The sequence below is a fragment of the Stegostoma tigrinum genome, chromosome 21 (genome assembly GCF_030684315.1).
Source record: "Stegostoma tigrinum isolate sSteTig4 chromosome 21, sSteTig4.hap1, whole genome shotgun sequence".
In the NCBI taxonomy this organism is placed as follows: domain Eukaryota; kingdom Metazoa; phylum Chordata; class Chondrichthyes; order Orectolobiformes; family Stegostomatidae; genus Stegostoma; species Stegostoma tigrinum.
In genome coordinates, this window is record NC_081374.1 from 5,671,757 (window position 1) to 5,692,631 (window position 20,875).

Here is a 20,875-nt window from a genome sequence, read left to right on the forward strand (position 1 = left end):
ATGCAGTGGGGGGAGGGGAAGAGCTGGGCTGGTTTTGTGATGTCGTTCTGGGAGGGGACGAGCTGGGCTGGTTTGAGGATGCGGTGGGGGAAGGGGAGATTTTGAAGTTTGTGAAGTCCACATTGATACCATTGGGCTGCAGGGTTCCCAAGTGGAATATGAGTTGCTGTTCCTGCAACCTTCGGGTGGCATCGTTGTGGCACTGCAGGAGGCCCATGATGGACATGTCGTCTGAGGAAATGGAAGGGGGAGTTAAAATGGTTCGCGACTGGGAGGTGCAGTTGTTTATAAAAAATAAACATTCCTACCTACTACCTCATCCCACCTCCTTGACCTGTCCGTCTTCCCTGGACTGACCTATCCCCTCCCTACCTCCCCACCTATACTCTCTCCACCTATCTTCTTTTCTCTCCATCTTCGGTCCGCCTCCCCCTCTCTCCCTATTTATTCCAGTTCCCTCTCCCCATCCCCCTCTCTGATGAAGGGTCTAGGCCCAAAATGTCAGCTTTTGTGCTCCTGAGATGTTGCTTGGCCTGCTGTGTTCAACCAGCCTCACACTTTGTTATCTCCACCATAGCTGCCAGCTTTGGCTGTTTTGGACCTCCAAGGTAGTATGATTGGAGTACAACATAAGGGTTAGTTTAGTTGGAATTCTCCTGATTTATAGCTGGGGAAGTGATTGATTATCTCACATGACCAGTTTCTGCAAGACCTTCAGGGAGAATGCTTTGCAGGGGGCCAAGGCATAGCCAGTGTAGTGTTGTTTTTGGTTTATATACTCTTTGGCTTCTCTAAGCCAGTTAATGTTGGAGATTTTGTTGATGATTCTGTGCAAGTCACCTTCTCTGACTCTTAATTTTTATTTTGTCCCCTTCAAAGCTGGCTGAATTAGCAACATAGAAGAAATAATATGTGATGTTCTCTTGAAGGGTCACTGGGCCCAAAGCATTAACTTTGCTTTCTGTCCATATGCTGCCAGATGTGCTGAGTTTTTTTCATGAATTTCTGGTTTTGTTTCTGCTTTTCCACATTCACACTTCTTTGTTTAGATATAATATATTAGCTGATTGAATGGCAGGTCCATTGTAAACAGACATATGAATATTGTAGCTTTTCTTCCAGTATCTCATTAAGTAAGACATTTTAGTGCCCTTCAATGCATCAGTCACTTCCTGCTATATTTCAGAAGCATTTTAAAATTGTAAAAGTGTCACTGACTAAATTTTCTATTCATTGTGATAGGGCCCAGCGTCTAGCAGACATTCTCACCTCAAAAGGACTTCCTGCAGTCTGCATTTCAGGTTCGTGTTCTGTGTTTCTAACAAACTGCTGTTCTGTCAAATGCTATCATTTGGCACATGAAGTTTCCACTCTAGTCTGTTATTTGATTTTGGGCACAATCAGTAAGAAAGCAGTTATTAGTGCAAAATTTCTAGCATCAGAATTTTCAGTGCAAGTTGAGTTTTCCTAGTCTTTTCTGCTTAAATGTTTTAAAAATGTGCTAGAAGTCATGGTCACCCATATCCAGCTACTTCCCTCAGGATGAATTAATCGCCACTGTATTTCCACGTATTTGTGCCCATTTGAAGATCTTTGAGGAGGCTCTTACAAAGTAAATGATCCTTTCGGCATAAGGACAATCACTAATAGATTCAAAATAGCTGTAATTTATTTTTTGTTTACTTAAAAACTGATTCCTTTACCACAGCAATCGTTCAGCATGTAAGTAACAGATTAAAACACTCAAGGAAAAGTTAGTTCTTAAAATTGGCACAAGAACATTGATCACATCTGAAACTGCAACTTGATCCTTTTGTGCTTTCTAAAATTTAAGAAGCCAGAATTCAAAGTCTCGCTTTGCACCCTGTCCCTCCGATGTCCTCCATTTTTACCTGCTGAAAGTCCTGACATGTTGTGATAATTCTCAATTTGAGAATGATCTCCTTCTGCTCCTTCCTGAAGTGGCCCTCAGTTAGTGAGATCGAGGTGTGCAGTAAGAAACTCAGTCTGACTGTGATTGGGTTTTTGTCCTGAGTCCCCATGTAGACTGTTTCCAGGGGGAATCGCAGCGTAGGATCCAGAATGCACTTTTCTCCTCTCCTGTACTAAGGCAAGTCATGGTTTTTCCAGGCTGAGGTCGTGCATAGACCAGCTGAAGTGTCTAATGTGCACAGTTATATATCACATTGGGGAAGGTTTCCTGATGAGTCATAGGAGTATAATTAAACTGCAATAATACCAAAACATTTCAAGGACTGTTTGAGAAGGCAACTCACCATCATCTTCTCCTGTGCATTTAGGGATTAGCAATAAATACTGGCCTAGCCAGTGACTCCTGTATCCCATAAATGAATAAAGGTTAATAAATGTGGTTTATTAATCTGGAATACTTTTTAAACATGCTGTTTACAGCTCTTAATACACTAATTTCCATCCATATTCTTTTTCCTTTTTAGGCAGCATGAACCAGAACCAGCGACTTGAAGCCATGTCCAAACTAAAACAATATAAATGCCGTGTCCTCATTTCCACTGACCTGGTGAGTTTTCAAAGTGGCCCAGTCATCCTTCATCTAAACACACAGGAGGGGAGATTGTTAATGGGAGGGGTGGGAATCTTCTCAAAACTGATACAGATAACCCCGAAAGCCAGTGCTCTGAACAGAGCATATAATTGCTGCCAGTGAAACAGGGTACAGCTCTGCATTTGTGACTCTGTTATAATCCTCAGTAGCTGTGTGTGTTATTTGGCTGGGTTATTTGGGTAGCGAGTAAGAGAGCTCGGTCCACTGACGTCAAGTAAGTTGTGTTCCTGTTGTGAAAGTGTGCCCTTCGCATCAAATGAAGCGAATTTATGTTCTTTACAAGTTTAGATTGCAGTTTCCTGCTCAACTAAGTATAGGTTGAATCCCTTTTACTGTTCTGCTATTAGTTCTGTATCAGCTATGTACTTGGATCCCAGATTCTTGCCTTTTTTAAATGCAGCCCTTGATATTTCTTCCTCCAGGTGTTTATCTCGCATTCACTCACCTATAAAACACAATGCAACGTAACAGCCCCTGCATATAAATATTCTTTCTCTTCCCTCTATATATTTCTTCACCTGAGGTTTATGTCTTATTTCTGAAACCACAGGGCTTAGAAAATAATTTTAATTCTTTACTTAAAAAGGACTTGCATTAGTTTAATGTCTTTAGTGACCAGGGTCACCCTAAAGCACTTTACAGGTAATGAAATACTTTTACCGGTGTAAATCTGGTTGTTGTCTTACAAAAGAATGTTCACTCGTATTTACAAATGACTATTTAATATTGTATTCTGATTTGAGTAAACATAGACTTAACAAGTGAACTTTGCAATGGAATCTGTGTATAACCGGGGCTGTCTGTATCATTATAGTGGGGGATATGTTGCAACCAATTTGAACACAGCAAGCTCCCATGAGCAACAATGTGATGATGACCAGGCCAAGAAAAAGACCTGGTCATCAGAGGTATTAATAACTGCCAATGCTGGAGCCGCAGTGATAAGTGTGGAACTGGAGGAACACAGCAGGCCAGGCAGCATCACAGGAGCAGGAAAGTTGACATTTCTGGTGGGGACCCTACTCCTCTGATGCTGCCTGGCCCCCTGTGTTCCTCCAGCTCCACACTGTGTCACTGTTACCTCCTGAGTCTCCAGCATCAGCAGTTCTTACTGTCCCTGATGATGACCAGGTTTTTTTATGCATTATTGCTGACGTTTGAGGAGTAACTATTAGCTCAGGAATTAGAAAGAACATCTCTGTTCTTCGTCAGTTAGAAATCTGGAGTCTTTTAATCTCCTTAAGAGCCTGGACATATTTAGATGACCTTGCCCACAAGCACGATTTCCAAAAATAACGTGATGGTGACCTACACCCACAAAGAATTTGCCAGGTCTCTTTTTCATTACTCATTCCGGGAACATGGACGTCAGTCGGTCTGCATTTTATTGCCCATCCCAAATTGCAGTAGGGAAGGTGGTGGTGAGCTTCTTTCTTGAGCTGCCATTGTATACTATGTGCTGTCTCTAGCAGTGGCGTGTTTTCAGGGGCAGGAATAAACTTTACTGAGTGAATTTTTTCAGCTTTTTTCTTGGGAGAAATGTTGAGAAAGTTCTCCCCAGAAAGTGTGTACACTGTTCATGGAGGCCCTCTAGTGGTAACTGCCCATTATTGTGGTGTTTGCTGCACTGAGCTGAAGCTTTCCTTGGGACTTGCTGATCTCCTACTCTAACTTTGGCAACAATGATGCTTTTCAAGGCCCGAAGGAAATTTCACCCTGAATTTTAAGAGTAGTTGGATCGAGTCGCATCTGCCCCACTTGCATTCTGCCCGTGTCCCTTGATCATTTTTGCCTCAAGAAATGTGTCCAAGCAATTTTTTAGCTTGGCTGTCTGGTTGCTACTCTATCGTACGAGAGTTGTAACTCCACTGATCACTAGTAATTTTGATGGAGGGTGTGCTACACTTGGTGCTGCTGATTGGTCATTAGATTGAGACAGTGAGCAAAAGCCCTTTCTGCATGACCTGGGCATTAAAGACAGCGTGGTACAATATTACAAGCTGGGTGCTTGCGTGGCGTTGTGCTGAGGTGGTGCTCCCACACCCCACACTAGCAGAAACAGATTATCAAGACGTTGCTGTCATTGATGAGAGAGCTTGTGCACAAGATGGGTTGTGCATTTCCCTATAACTATGGAAATGGCAGAGCTGGCTTGAAGGGCCAAATGGCCTACTCTTATTTTTCTGTTTCTGCCAGTGGGGTTTAATTTTATTGAATATGAGGCGCTTGAGATGAATTGAGTTGAGTTGTGGTGAAGTGCTGTGTAAATGTCAGTTGTCTCTTTGTGGACCAGACACAGAGAATACTTCTCTGGAAACTCATTTGGTGTTTTCTCACAGTTTTTATGACCTACGAATGAGCTGTTCAAACCAAATGATTCATGCTGGAATTTATACTGCAATCTAGTCTCCTTCCCAACCCTTCTTCCCCTCACAGTCTTGTTGAGTATCTCCTTAAAGGGGACGAGTTTCACAGTCTGAGGCAGAAATGGCAGCCATGAAGCAGGTAAGCAGAATTGATGGACCTGGTGTTGACTCCACAGTCCTTTTAATGTCTGGATGTTTTTTTTCTCTGGGCATCGCCAGCTCCAATAAGAGTCAGGATTCATATCTGACAGTGTACTCCTGCAATGATCCCCTGACTGCAGCTTTCACTCTGGGTCAACGCAAGTGTGAAGCATTAAACTAGGTCACTGTTGGGGAAATGGTTGGGAAGCAGTGCTGTAATGTGGAGACATTTATTGCCTCAACCTGTTCCTATAGGAGCCAGTTTCACGTTCTGATCATTCTGGGTTTAAAGAAGGTTTCTCCTGAATCTCTTATCGGGTTTATTGGTCTTATTTATGGCCCTAATTCTGAATTCGCTGTCTACTCTTTCAGTTCACAGAACTATTGTGGTGCAGAAGGCAGTCATCAGCCCATCATGCCTGCACTGGCTTTCTGAGCATTATAACTTGCTGTCAGTCTTCTGCCTTTTCTCCTTAACTCTCTATATTGTTTCTACTTCGAAATAACTGCACAGCGGCCGGTGTCCTGTCACAAAGTAACCCTTTATTTATATGTGCACAGTGACGAGCCAGTCCATAGACTGAGGAGTCGTTCTGATTCCCTTGTTGATACCTGTCAGCCAGGGCTCCTTAACTGGCCCCGGTTAACAACTTCAATCAAGGAGTTCATAATCAATGAGATCCTCCTGGCCCTTTTTGCAATCATTATAAGTTAAATAATCATCCAGTGACCCTCTTGAATGCCTTGATTGAATCTGCCCCACCGTTCTTCCAGGTAGTGTATTCCAGACTCTTAACTACTCACTGTATGGAAACCATATTCCTCATTTTGCATTTACTGTATTTGCAAAACACTGCCCTTTTTTCCCCACTTGTAAGAGATTGAGAACCAGTTTCTCTCTATCCACTCCCCAAAATAGGAAATGTCTACTCCATCACATGTCCTTTCATAATCTTAAATAGCTTTATCACCCTTTCACCTAATTACCATTCAGAATGGAGAAACTCTGCTTATTCGTAATTTAACTTCTAACTTGCTTCTCCTCCCAATTGAAACACTGCCACCATGAGCATTCTCTTTCCTGTTGAATAAGGCTGCCTGATGTCAGCAGCTACCTAAGATGTTAAAGCCTGGAATTTATGGTGAAGACATGTCCCCACTTACTGGGCCAAGGTCTTGTGTTGTATGGTCCTGTGAATGCATAGTGGGACTTTCATGAGTTTGTATAATGCTGACTTTCATTAAGTATTTCTAATTCAGAATCCTCTGTGGTTCTTATTTGTAATGAACCAATTTTCTTTTGGTACCTCATTTAAATAAAATCAGAAGTCATAACACCAGGTTGTAGTCCAACAGTTTTCTGACTTCTAACTTTGTCTGACCGAGTTCAACACCGGCATCTCCACGTCATTTAAATAAAACATTTGAGTTCCCTGAACTGCCAAAGTCAATTGGATATTTTCCAGTTCTGTTGACGTAAGTAATGTTAGCTGAGACAGGGGCAGAGATGTTACAATTGATCTCTACCTTCTTCGTTTGGGAAGTGAGTAATCAGCTATTATGCCAGTTCACAATACAGTGACTGGTCTTGAAAAAAATTGTGTGTGGATAGTTGATCCAAGCAGGGTTGGATATAGGATAACAAAGTGTGGAGCTGGATGAACACAGCAGGCCAAGCAGCATCTCAGGAGCACAAAAGCTGATGTTTCGGGCTGAGACCCTTTGCAACCACTTGGGAGGGAACACACGAGTATTCCACAAGAATATATAAACATTGGGCACAATGCACCAAGCTGTGGCTCTGGAGAGTGTATTATGTGTGTGTATTAATGAAAGTAGAGATGTTTGTTATTTATGAATGTTGTCTCTTTCAGACTTCCAGAGGAATTGATGCAGAAAAGGTGAACCTGGTGGTTAACTTGGATGTGCCCCAGGACTGGGAGACATACATGCATCGAATAGGCAGAGCTGGCCGCTTTGGTATGAATTACGTAGAATTTGTATATTTGAATAGTCCATTTGAGCCATCTAGGTGATGCTGGTCTTTGTCTCACGAAAGCCTCCTCGTTATCTTACTTAATCTCAGTCTACCCACCCATCCTTCTATTCCTTTCACACTCGTGTACTGAAGATGTGCTGTGGCACCCTGGCATGACAGACGTGGGTGTTTTATGAAAATGGTACTGTAAATGCTTTTACAAATCTGTGCTAAAGTTTAAGCTCTTGAAGATAGCTGCAGGTCCTTTTACTGTTTAAAAAATAAATTCTGCCTGACCTATATCAAAAATTAAAAGAAGGAAAGGAGCATTCTCATAAATATATCTAGGATCTTTAATGTTCCTACTGTTGTGCCTGATGATCTGATTTATGATTGTGATTAGTTTCGAGGAGGCAAGTTGCAATATGATGTTACCAAGTCAGTTTCAGTACCTTGCACAGACATACTGGAATAAAGATTAAATGTACTATCTATTTTCAGAGACAGTAGGAACTGCTAATGCTGGAGAATGTGAGATAACAAGGTGTAGAGCTGGATGGACACAGCAGGACAAGCAGCATCAGAGGAACAGGAAGGCTGATGTTTTGGGTCTGTACCCTTCTTCAGAAATGGGGGAGGGAAAGAGTACTGTGAAATAAATAGAGAGAGGAGGAGGTGGTGATGGAAGGTGGATAGAGGAGCAGATAGGTGGAGAGAAGACAGACAGGTCAAGGAGGCGGGGATGGAGCTAGTAAAGGTGAGTGTAGGTACGGAGTTGGGATGGGGGTTGGGTAGGTGCGAGGGAAGACGGACAGGTCAAGAGTCAGAGATGAGGCGGAGTAGGAGGTGGGGGTTGGTCAGTGAATGGGAGGAGCGGATAGGTGGAAGAAAAGACGGACAGCTGAGGATGTGGGGACAAGATGGGCTGGTTTTGGGATACGGTTGGGGGAAGGGAGATTTTGAAACTTGTGAAGATCTCACTGAGAACATTGGGCTGCAGAGTTCCCAAGCAGAATCTGAGGTGCTGTTCCTCCACCCTCGGGTGTCATTGTAGCACTGGAGCAGGTCCAGGATGGACATGTCGTCCAAGGAGTGGGAGGGGGAGTTGAAGTGGTTCGTGACTGGGAGGGGCAGTCATTTGTCACGATCCGAGTGTAGGTCCTCCACAATGCGGCCTCCAAGCCACCTCCAGTGCCACAACGATGCCACCCGAAGGCTGGAGGAACAGCACCTCATATTGCGCCTGGGACCCCTGCAGCCAGTGGTATCGATGTGGACTTCAGAATCTAAAACTCTCCCCACCCCTGACCTTGTCCCAAGACCAGCCTTTCTCGTCCCTGCCTTCTTGACCTGTCCATTTTTTCTCCCACCTATCCGCTCCTCCCACCGCACTGTCCTAACCCCACCCCCACCACCTCCCTACTAGCCACATTCCCGCCTCCTTGACGTGTCCATCTTCCCTCCCACCCTCCTCACTGACCAACCCCCATCCCAACTCCCTACCTACACTCACTTGTACTGGATCCATCCCCACCTCCATGACCTGTCTGTTTTCCCTCCACCTATCTGCTCTATCCACCTTCCATCATCACCTCCCCCTCTCTCTATTTATTTCAGAGTCCTCTTTCCCTCTCCCATTTCTGAAGAAGGGTGCAGACCCGAAACACCAGCTTTCCTGCTCCTCTGCTGCCTGGCATGCTGTGTTCATCCAGCTCTACACCTTGTTATCTATTTTCAGAGATTGACTCAGTATCTCTGAACTGAAAATGAAACCAGAGTTTATAGGGGTTGTTTGCACCTGGTCATCAAACTAATGCTAAACCCTGTGTGTTACTTTATACCAATGAGCGGGCAGTAACTTCCCTTGCCTTTTAGAGTCTATGAATAATGACTTTGTCACCCTGATTCTGTGACATTAGTGGGGTGAGGCCTGAAGTCAATTTCTCAAGATTTGAGCAGACAGTTGAGGCTGACATTCCAGTGTAGTACTGAATACTCAATTGTCAGAGTGTCTTTTTTCTCGTGCAGGATATTAAATTGATGTCTCATCCTTCTGTCTCAACAGAAGTGGAAAACTCCTTGACATCATTCAAAAAATAGTAAGGTAGTTCTATTGGTGTTTTCCTGTCCATTTATTCTGCAGTTGAAAATACCAAGACCAGATGAATTGTTCCTTTTATATCCCTCCAGTTTATGGACCCTTGTGCATAGTTAGATGTCATGTTAACTTGCATAACTGACTGTACTTCAGTCACAGGGGCATATTACTGCAGATGCTGGAATCTATACTGAAAACAAAACAATGCTGGAGATGGCAGTGGGCCAGGCAGCATCCATGGAGAGAGAGCAAGCTGGCGTTTTGAGTCTAGACCTAGTTTTGAGTTACATGAAGAAAAGTCATCTAGACTCAAAACATTAGCTTGCTGTCTCTGCACGGATGCTGCCTGACACACAGTAGTTCAGAAGTGAATCATTAATTAGGAAATTCCACAAATGCGAACAAAATTCTGCTGCCACCCAGTAGCGGCTCCATTGCAAAGTTGCCTTTCAAGACTGTGTGAACATAATTAAGCTTGGCTGTGAGTCCTTCTGCAGTTAAATAGCCTTGTACTCCAGGTTGATGCGTGTGGGAAGGACCTCCTAATACTGAAAGAGAGTTAATGAAACATGTTAACAATAGTCAGTGTCTTAAAAATGCAGATAAACATCATGGGGATATTTGTATTGTCGAACGTTTATTTACACTGAAAGTGTGTTGCTATTAATCCGTGCACACTAGTGCAGATCCACCCTCAACACAGTTGTAACAATGAGTGATGGCTTCATGTACATGCAAACTCTGACATTGACTGAATCCAGTTTTCCATCAAACCTGCTTCCACTTTTGAGCACACATTTCAGACCGTACTTTACCAGATATCAAGGCAGTTAGGTTGTTTGTCCTGGAGAAACCACGAATCCTGTGCAGTCAGTGAGTGAGTGCTACTGATTGTTTGTTTGTTTGTTTGTTCGAGAGAATCCATACTCCCTTGATTGACGGCTCAAGAATGAGCCAGAGAGATGATTCATTTTAATTGGTCCTTCTGACAAAGATGAGCTACTTGCCTTTTATACCAAAGTCACTGCTAATTTCTCACCAGTCAGTAAGAATTTAAAGGCAACTCTCCAATATTGCACATGCGGGGTTCCACCTGCTCTGGATGTAAACCATGAACACAGCCTTAAATGTTACCTGAACAAAAATATAATTAGTCCCTTTGAAACTGGGAGGAATAAAACGTTTGTATATTAATTTTCCTTTGATATTTATACAGGCACTCAAGGCTTGGCTGTAACATACTGTTGTCGTGGTGAAGAGGAGAATGAGTTGGAGTTAATAGCACAGCGTTGCAATCTTCACCTCCTGAGTCTACCTGGTAGGTGAAAAGAATGAATTTACTTGTAAATTTAATCTGGATTATTTCCAGTTGACACTATAATGCACTGTTACAAAACTTTAATGTTTTTATGAGCATTATAGACCATATTACATTTATATCCTTCTTAAAATCTCTCAGCCGCACTAACAAACACCGGCTGGTCAGGTGATGTTTAACTGTGTTGTTGAGGGAATGCTAAAGGCTGGAAAATATTGACATGTTTCAGGCTGAAGTATAGCCAGTAGAAAGTAGCTGGATCCCACTATATTGCCTCATTATCACCGCATCCCCCAACAGCGATGCATATCTGAGGGGAATAAATAGACTCTGTAAAGTCTTTGCCAATTCTTCATAGTTTGTTTCTCTTTAAATAGATCCAATTCCATCAGGATTATTGGAAGAGCCTATAGATTGGGATGTAGAGGTCATCAAGGTACACGGGGATAAGAATCCAGCCCCTGCAGCAACTCCAATGGCTGCTGAGATTGAACCGTCAGTGAGTCAGGAGCACACTATCTCCAAGCCACTGTCTCTGTCTCCTGCCAAACTTGCTGGAAGAAAATTCACAACCAAGAAAATTGTGAAATTGAAGGAGGAGTTGACAGAAAACAAGACCCAGGAATGCCTTGCTGGAGATGTGGCAAGGACACCAGAGATCAGCATCTGCCACGTGCCCACTGAAATCAAAATGAAAGTCCAGGCAAACCTCCAAGATGCCATGCTCTGTGATGTGCCCCGATCCTCTGCTGAGCCAGTCACCATCACAATGCAAGACAGGAAGGCTTTGCAAGAATCGCTTCCAAAAATCCCACCCTTGACACTCTTTAAGAAAAGATCAAAACGCAGGAGGCGATCGTTGAGTTTTGTGGAAATTGTTGAAGATTACGAGAGCTTCCTTGCGGAACGGGAGGAGAAGCCAGTGGAAATAGTACGCCAGTGGACAGGTTTCACTGGGATCTTGAAGGAGAAGTCAACAAATGAAACCGAAGATTCGGAAAGCCGGGAGCTGATGTCCCAAGAACGGAACAGTCGCCTGTTTCTGAGTAAGGATGATTTGGCCTGTCTACATAATTCTCAAAGGTGGGCAAAACCGACTGAGCTGGATGACCAAGACTCCAGCGATTCCAGCTCCAGCACCAACTCTTCAACATGCAGCAGGACCAGCAGCAGAGAGTCATCAACAGAAGCTGAGGTGCCAGTGAACCCTCACGCCCATAATGATAATCTGCTGAGGAAAGTCACAAGTCCTGATCCAGAGGATTTTCCCAATCGGAGTGAGAAAAGCCTTTCCGCCTTCCAATCCCTGGCCCAGCAAGGGGGCTTCAAAGACGAGGCAGCTGCTAATTCTTTCTCTGGCGTCTCTCCCAAACGACCGCTTGAGATTGATACAGGATTAGGAGTCAATTGCTCCCCTGTCAAAGGCTCAGCCCCTAAGGGCAGCAGGAAAAGATCCAAGGCAGATCCCAAGCTGGCATCAGCTGAAACAGACAAAGCCTCCACTATCACAGAGAAGGGCAGTAAGGATGCAGGAGGTCAGCCCCTGTTGCCCTCTGAGTCTCAATGTTCTGGTGATTACTGGAAGGCCTATTATCGTGCATGGCGCAATTACTACGCTACCATTGGGTATCCTTATTATGGAAGCTCAAAGAGGCATTCAGATTGGCTGAGAGCCTATCAGATGAACTCTGTGTATCTGCAAGAATTGTTCAAACCATAAATTAATTAGTTTTTTAATGGTAATTGATGGTAGAACACTTTTTTTGTACTACAACTGAGCTACTACAATAAAGATTTTGCCCCCTTGTCTGTCCTGTTGTTTGGAGTTAATAATATCTGTGGTGATACATGGCTTTCATGTTATGTGTAAAATTGATGATGGAACAAGACCAGTTTGGACTATTTAGCGAGCTCCACATAATCATAAACTTCCTTGACTGTAGGCTTCTTCCTTCTTCCTCTGCCACACTTTGCAAATTGCTTCCTCGGAGAGTTAGAAAGAACCATTTAAAAAAAAAAATTCAGGGGAAGTTCCTCTCCCACTCCCTTCCAGGTGATCTGAACCTGTGTAGGAAATGATGAACTGGGAAGAGTTCTTATGGATTGGCATTGAACCTCTCTGTTTCACAGTAATCAACTTGGGTGACCTTTATAGAGGTTTATAAAATCACGAATGGTGTGGATAGGGTGAATAGTCAAGGTCTTTTTGCCAAGGTAGGAGAGTCCAAAACCAGAAGGCATAGGTTTAAGGACAGAGGGGAAGATCTAAAAGGGACCTGACAGGCACCATTTTCATGCAGAGGGTGCTGTGTGTATGGAACGAGATGTTGGAAGTAGATACAGTTGCACATTTAAAAGGAATCTGCTGGGTACATGAATAGGAAGGGTTTACAGTGATATGGACCAAATTCAGGCATGTGGGACTAGATTAAACTAGGATACCTGGTTCGCACAGATAAGTTGGACGACATGCTCAGTTTTCTGTGCTGTATGACTCTATATGGCTGTAAATGGTTACAGAGCCTTGGTTAGATGCTCCCACTGTTGGACAGCTGGGGTTTGAGCCTTAGATACACCTTGCGACGAATCCCCTGATAACAGCACAGACATAAAGATGGCTTTGAGCTAGGATTGTTACTGGTAAAATTTTATTTTCTGGCAGTCATGTTGACTTTTTAAACTAACTGATGGAATATGCGAGTTCTTGGCTGGGCCAGCATTTGTTGCCCATAATTAATGGCCTTTGAAAAGGTGATAGAGAGTTGTTACCTTGAACCACTGTTGTCCTTGAGGTGCAGGGATATTGACAGTGCTGTTTGGAGAGTTCTGATGGAATGACAGTATAGCTCCATACCAGGAGGGCATGTACCTTGTTGAGCAACTTGCACATGACGGTGTCCCCATGTACGTGCTGCCCTGGACCACCTGCTTGGCAGTATCTCGATCATTTTAACAGTTTGGATTGTGTTTACCCATCTTTTTGACAAACTCTTTAGCCTGAAATAAAAAGACGGTGCTGGATAAGCTCAACAGGTTTTCAAGCTAGGAAGAAAACACTTTCAACCTAATTACTAAGCACCCTCATACACAGACCAAAATCCAAACTCTCACAATATGTTTTATATAAAATAGATATATCACACACCTTACATCATAAAGCAAAACTAGTAGAGATGAACAAGCAGCAAGTGTTGGCCGTTTGATCCTTCTCTGTTGTTGATAATGAAAATCCACATTCCTACCTACCTATGGTAACCTTTCAACCCCCCCCCCCCCCCCCCACCCCACAACCTTACTTAAGAATCTATTCATTTCTGTCTTAAAAGTATTCAAAGACTCTACTTCCACTGCTTTTTCAGAAAGAGTTCCAACACTGTCCACCCTCTGGGAGAAAATTTTTTTATCTGTTACAAATGGTAAACTCCAATTCTTAATTTTTTCCTAAGGCGAAAAGCAGACATCTTCTTCACATCCAAACTGGTGGGATTGCTGAATATCTGATAAAATTTCGATCAAGTCACCTTTTACTGTTCTGACGTCCTGTGGATACAAGCCTAACTTGTGCAACCTTTCCTTGTAAGACAACCCATCCATTCCTTGTGGAGACACAAGGGCAGCAGGTACACAGGAACACCACCCCCTGCAAGTTGCCCTCCAAACCACTCACCGTCCTTACTCGGAAACAACTGCGGGCTGTTCCTTCAGTGTTTCTGGGACAATATCCTTGAATCCCCTCCCTAATGGCATTGTGGGTCATCCCACAGTATGTGGACTGTGGTGGTTCAAGAAGTGAACTCATAGTTGCCCCTTGAGAAGGTAGCAAAGGATGAGCAATGAATACTGGCCCAGCCTGTGACACCCATGTTTCATAAGTGAATTTGAAAGAAAAGGCACTGGAATGGACTCTGTATGGGCTTGTCAACAGTTGCCAACTGAGCTAGCCACATTTTTTGATCAGTAGGAGAGATGGGAACCCCATCGAAAAGTAGGGTTGAGGCAATGATCAGATCACATAATGTCATGAAATGGCAAAGCAGATTCAATGGGCTGAACGGCTTATGCCTGCTCCAAACTCTTGTGAGTTGCAGCCTACGCAATGATTAGACAGGGAACTGGATTTGGAGAAAATTTTGTGTTAAGGAATATTTCAGGTAAGAAAATAAATCAGCTTACACTGAAAATTACAAAGACGAAAAAGAGAAGGAACAGTTAACTGGGGTTGGCAAGAATGGGTAGATGGTATATCTCCTATTAAGTTCTTAAACACAAAAAAGAGATTAAATTGTATGAAGTTGTAGGGAGGTTTCATTAGTCACTTGCTTTGTAAATATTACAATGAATGCAAAGCAGAATTGATGGGGGACTCTTAAGATGGGACCGTATTAACCCATCAAAATTGCAATATTGTGACTTACAGAGTCATACAACATGGAAACAGACCCTTCGGCCCAATCAGGCCATGCCGAACATAATCCCAAACTAAACTCGACCCACCTGCCTGTCCCTGGCCCATATCCTTCTAAACCTTTCCCATTCATTGTACCCACATCCACCACTTCGTCAGGAAGTTCAATCCACGTGCGAATCATCTTCTGTGTAAAAGGTTTCCCCCTCATGTCTTTTTAAAAATTCTCTCTCCTCTCACCTTAAAAATATGTCCCCTAGTCTTGAAATCTCCCACCCTAGGGAAAAGGCATCTGTTCTGAACTCGATGCCCTTCATTATTTTATAAATTTCTGTAAGGCTGCCTTTCAACCTCCGGTATTCCAGTGGAAAAAAAATCCGAGCCTATCCACCCTTCTTTACAGCTCAAACCTTCCATAGCTGACCACAACCTGTTAAGTTTCTTCTGAATCCCCCCACTGAATAATGCCCTTCCTTGATGACCAGAGCTGGACACAGTACTCCAGGAGTGTACCTATGTTTGCTATTGAGCTGAACCTGGCAGATAAAACAAATTCAGTCCTAGTGACTTGGCAAGAAGGGAAGGAATGTGACTTTGTTGACAGTGTTAATAAGGTACAGAAGGTGAACAGTTGACCACTGTGTCCCTGCTGGCTCTCTGGAACCATCCTTTTCTGTTTATTAACCATAACCCTCCAGATTTATCTCGAGTGCCTGTCTGATTTCAATCATTTATTGTCTGTTTCCATCACCCTCATGAACAGCTAGTTCCGGGTCATTACCGTTCTCTGCTGAAATAGTCCTTCCTCAAATTTCCCCCTGTATCTTTTACCCAAAGCCTTAAATCTGTGACCCCTGATCCTTTCAGAGATAATGGGAACTGCAGATGCTGGAGAATTCCAAGATAATAAAATGTGAGGCTGGATGAACACAGCAGGCCAAGCAGCATCTCAGGAGCACAAAAGCTGACGTTTCGGGCCTAGACCCTTCATCAGAGAGGGGGATGGGGAGAGGGAACTGGAATAAATAGGGAGAGAGGGGGAGGTGGACCGAAGATGGAGAGTAAAGAAGATAGGTGGAGAGAGTATAGGTGGGGAGGTAGGGAGGGGATAGGTCAGTCCAGGGAAGACGGACAGGGCAAAGAGGTGGGATGAGGTTAGTAGGTAGATGGGGGTGCGGCTTGGGGTGGGAGGAAGGGATGGGTGAGAGGAAGAACCGGTTAGGGAGGCAGAGACAGGTTGGACTGGTTTTGGGATGCAGTGGGTGGAGGGGAAGAGCTGGGCTGGTTGTGTGGTGCAGTGGGGGGAAGGGACGAACAGGGCTGGTTTAGGGATGCAGTTGGGGAAGGGGAGATTTTGAAACTGGTGAAGTCCACATTGATACCATTAGGCTGCAGGGTACCCAGGCGGAATATGAGTTGCTGTTCCTGCAACCTTCGGGTGGCATCATTGTGGCACTGCAGGAGGCCCATGATGGACATGTCATCTAAAGAATGGGAGGGGGAGTGGAAATGGTTTGCGACTGGGAGGTGCAGTTGTTTGTTGCGAACTGAGCGGAGGTGTTCTGCAAAGCGGTCTCCAAGCCTCCGCTTGGTTTCCCCAATGTAGAGGAAGCCACACCGGGTACAGTGGATGCAGTATACCACATTGGCAGATGTGCAGGTGAACCTCTGCTTAATGTGGAATGTCACCTTGGGGCCTGGGATAGGGGTGAGGGAGGAAGTGTGGGGGCAAGTGTAGCATTTCCTGCGGTTGCAGGGGAAGGTGCCGGGTGTGGTGGGGTTGGAGGGCAGTGTGGAGCGAACAAGGGAGTCACGGAGAGAGTGGTCTCTCCGGAAAGCAGACAGGGGTGGGGATGGAAAAATGTCTTGGGTGGTGGGGTCGGATTGTAAATGGCGGAAGTGTCGGAGGATGATGCGTTGTATCCGGAGGTTGGTAGGGTGGTGTGTGAGAACGAGGGGGATCCTTTTTGTGCGGTTGTGCCAGGGGCGGGGTGTGGGGGATGTGTTGCGGGAAATACAGGAGACGCGGTCAAGGGGGTTCTCGATCACTGTGGGTGGAAAGTTGCGGTCCTTGAAGAACTTGGACATCTGGGATGTGCCGGAGTGGAATGTCTTATCGTGGGAGCAGATGCGGCGGAGGCGGAGGAGTTGGGAATAGGGGATGGAATTTTTGCAGGAGGGTGGGTGGGAGGATACACTAGAATACACCTCCTCCCACCCACCCTCCTGCAAAAATTCCATCCCCTATTCCCAATTCCTCCGCCACCGCCGCATCTGCTCCCACGATAAGACATTCCACTCCGGCACATCCCAGATGTCCAAGTTCTTCAAGGACCGCAACTTTCCCCCCACAGTGGTCGAGAACGCCCTTGACCGCGTCTCCCGTATTTTCCGCAACACATCCCTCACACCCCGCCCCCGCCACAACCGCCCTCAGAGGATCCCCCTCGTTCTCACACACCACCCTACCAACCTCCGGATACAACGCATCATCCTCCGACACTTCCGCCATCTACAATCCGACCCCACCACCCAAAACATTTTTCCATCCCCACCCCTGTCTGCTTTCCGGAGAGACCACTCTCTCCGTGACTCCCTTGTTCGCTCCACACTGCCCTCCAACCCCACCACACCCGGCACCTTCCCCTGCAACCGCAGGAAATGCTACACTTGCCCCCACACCTCCTCCCTCACCCCTATCCCAGGCCCCAAGATGACGTTCCACATTGGCAGATGTGCAGGTGAACCTCTGCTTAATGTGGTATACTGCATCCACTGTACCCGGTGTGGCTTCCTCTACATTGGGGAAACCAAGCGGAGGCTTGGAGACCGCTTTGCAGAACACCTCCGCTCAGTTCGCAACAAACAACTGCACCTCCCAGTCGCAAACCATTTCCACTCCCCCTCCCATTCCTGAGACGACATGTCCATCATGGGCCTCCTGCAGTGCCACAACGATGCCACCCGAAGGTTGCAGGAACAGCAACTCATATTCCGCCTGGGAACCCTGCAGCCTAATGGTATCAATGTGGACTTCACCAGTTTCAAAATCTCCCCTTCCCCAACTGCATCCCTAAACCAGCCCAGTTCGTCTCCTCCCCCCACTGCACCACACAACCAGCCCAGCTCTTCCCCTCCACCCACTGCATCCCAAAACCAGTCCAACCTGTCTCTGCCTCCCTAACCGGTTCTTCCTCTCACCCATCCCTTCCTCCCACCCCAAGCCGCACCCCCATCTACCTACTAACCTCATCCCACCTCCTTGACCTGTCCGTCTTCCCTGGACTGACCTATCCCCTCCCTACATCCCCACCTATACTCTCTCCACCTATCTTCTTTACTCTCCATCTTCGGTCCACCTCCCCCTCTCTCCCTATTTATTCCAGTTCCCTCTCCCCATCCCCCTCTCTGATGAAGGGTCTAGGCCCCAAACATCAGCTTTTGTGCTCCTGAGATGCTGCTTGGCCTGCTGTGTTCATCCAGCCTCACATTTTATTACCCCTGATCCTTTGCACTTTTAGCTAAAGGAACCAGATCTAATAACTCTTATTTTACCCTCCTAATCAAAACCTGACATCATCTTGTACACCCCTATCAAATCTCCGCTAAATCTCCTTCACTTAAAAGTGATCAACTCAGCCTTGCCTTGTAGCTATAAGCCGTCATTCCTGGAACCATTGTGGTAAACACTCTGCACCCCTTTGAGGAGTCTCATATCTTTCTGTAAGTGTGTTTGTCAGAATTGGACAGAGTACTTTAGTAATAGTCTAACCAGAATTCTATAAAAATGTTTTATAACAGATTTTATAGCTTTTGCTGCCCAGGTACTGCAATTCAGAGCAAAATCATTGTAGCTGTAGCAAATGAAGATGCATCAGTGCTCCAAGCCACTTGCCAAATCTCTTGATCTCGTTCCTGCATGGTTTTCAGTTTAGTTTTATGTTCTTGCTTTAATAAATGTGTAACCACAAGCCCTGAATCCGTACAAGAATGGAAAGCTCATCATTCAGAAGGTATGCTGGCATTTGGGGAGGTGATGGCCTAGTGGTATTATCACTGGATTGTTAATCCAGAGACCCAGATAATTTTATGGGGACTTGAGTTCAAATCCTGCCACAGCAGATGGTGGAATTTGAATTCAATAAATAGCTGGAATTAAGAATCTAATGATGACCATGAATCCACTGGCAATTGTCAGGGGGTGTAGAAAACCCATCTGGATCGCTAATGCCCTTTAGGGAAGGAAGCTGCTATCCTTACCTGGTCTGGACTCCAGACCCACAGCAATGTGGTTGACTCTTAGCTGCCCTCTGAGCAATTGGGGATGGGCAATAAATGCTGCCTGGCCAGCGATGACTGCATCCTGTGAATGATTAAAGGATTCACAGGCGGTCCCTTTTAGCTCTGGAATGGTTTCGCGGAATCCCAGAATTGTTAGAGAATGTTATGATGGCCATATGTCCCATTGATTCCAACTGACTGTCTGAAGATTGCTATTCTGCCATTCTTTGATCACTGAAGAGCAATTTTCCTGCATTAACTTTTTTTTTTGGCTATTTGTGTACCTCTGTGGAGATTCCAGCACTGCCTGCAGGGTTTTTGCTGTGGTGCTCCAAATATCATGTATACTGTTCGTTGGATCATTACTTCTCTATGTTGCTATTTAAGACTACTTTGTACACAATCCCTGACAGCATTTCCGAAAGGGTCAGATGCTGAAAGCTGTGGATCGGCAAACAGGTTTAGAGATGCAAAGTTATAAATCACTTAAATCTAATTTAATGTGAAAACCAGTAAAGGAATATTTGCATAAATCTTAAGGCTCTGGAATACAAAGGGATGGCTATTTACTTACATTTTTATAAAAGAGTTAAATGATGAGACCAAAAATACCTGAATATTAGACCAAGAGAAACATCTTCACAAACGCTTGGGGAATTGTGGATGTTATTTTTAGTCCCAACAGCTGTTGAGATGAGGGTTAATTCAAGATGGTTTGTGACTTATTTTTGAACTATATTCCCAAATTTTAGATTTCCTCATGAGTTTGGTTGCATTGGGGCCAGGATTGCTGTGCCCAACTTCTTTTTGGTGGGGTTGGGTTGCAGGGGAGCGTTGCTGGGTGAGGAGCAGGTCCAGAGTCCATGAGTTTTGTTCCTGGTCCTGGGGTAAGATCTCTCAGCACCTCCCCTGTCAATCTCTTCCATAACCTGTTATGTTTCAGAACGATCACGTCTCACCTTCCAAAATCCAATGTGTGGAGCACCAATCTGCTCAGTGTTTCCTCATTACACATCATCCCAGGAATCAGCCAAGTGACCCAGCTCTGATTGACTCCAGTGTGGTAAGGACCAAAATGGTATACAGTGGACTCTCCCATTGACCTATCCTTAAAAGATGCAACAAGTTTTCAATCCTGTAATGACCCAATCCGACTCAGAATTAACTACTCTAAACATCCAAACAAATTATCCTTCCCCTTTGATTCAAATCATAAAGTCACAATTCCGAAATTCATTAACTTGGCACAGGCCGAGACGAATAAACACACATTGTTAAATGGAGAGAAAAGCACAATGTTGTTCAGAGACATTTCACACATTAACCATTCACCAGCCTGCAAGAAGTTTCATAAAGTATACTCCAGCAGAGACCTAAGCACACGCATTCTCTTTACCTTTTCCAGTAGAATTTCAAATTGTTGTGGTGCTTCTAGTGTAATTAATATTTTCTGAAATGTGTTTCTATCCCTGTGTTTGTTTCTGGACTCATTGTTAATTTTTTTCTGATTTTGGGTATGTTTGTGGATTTGTTGACAGGGTGCCAGGTACACGTTAGTTATAGTTATCATTTTATCCTTCCAATCTTTCTTTTGTCAACCATAAATTTAGTAACAGAATCCTCAGGTATCCAATTTAAGATATTGTGTTCTGAAATGTCTCTACATTTCCATGTATCATTAGCTCTAGTTACTTACTCCCCTTC

General features: G+C 44.6%; 1 protein-coding gene across 1 annotated transcript in view; it reads left to right on the top strand.

Annotated features, from left to right (window-relative positions):
• Nucleotides 1–12,294, top strand: part of ddx20 (DEAD (Asp-Glu-Ala-Asp) box polypeptide 20) — a 29,585-nt gene extending 17,291 nt beyond the window's left edge. Inside the window, exons 7-11 of the mRNA XM_048553421.1 lie at nt 1,243–1,301; nt 2,457–2,539; nt 6,966–7,071; nt 10,384–10,485; nt 10,863–12,294. Coding sequence (XP_048409378.1) covers nt 1,243–1,301; nt 2,457–2,539; nt 6,966–7,071; nt 10,384–10,485; nt 10,863–12,205 — 1,693 coding nt within the window. The 3' untranslated portion in view covers nt 12,206–12,294. The remainder of the gene's footprint in view (nt 1–1,242; nt 1,302–2,456; nt 2,540–6,965; nt 7,072–10,383; nt 10,486–10,862) is intronic.
• Nucleotides 12,295–20,875: the final 8,581 nt, after the last annotated feature.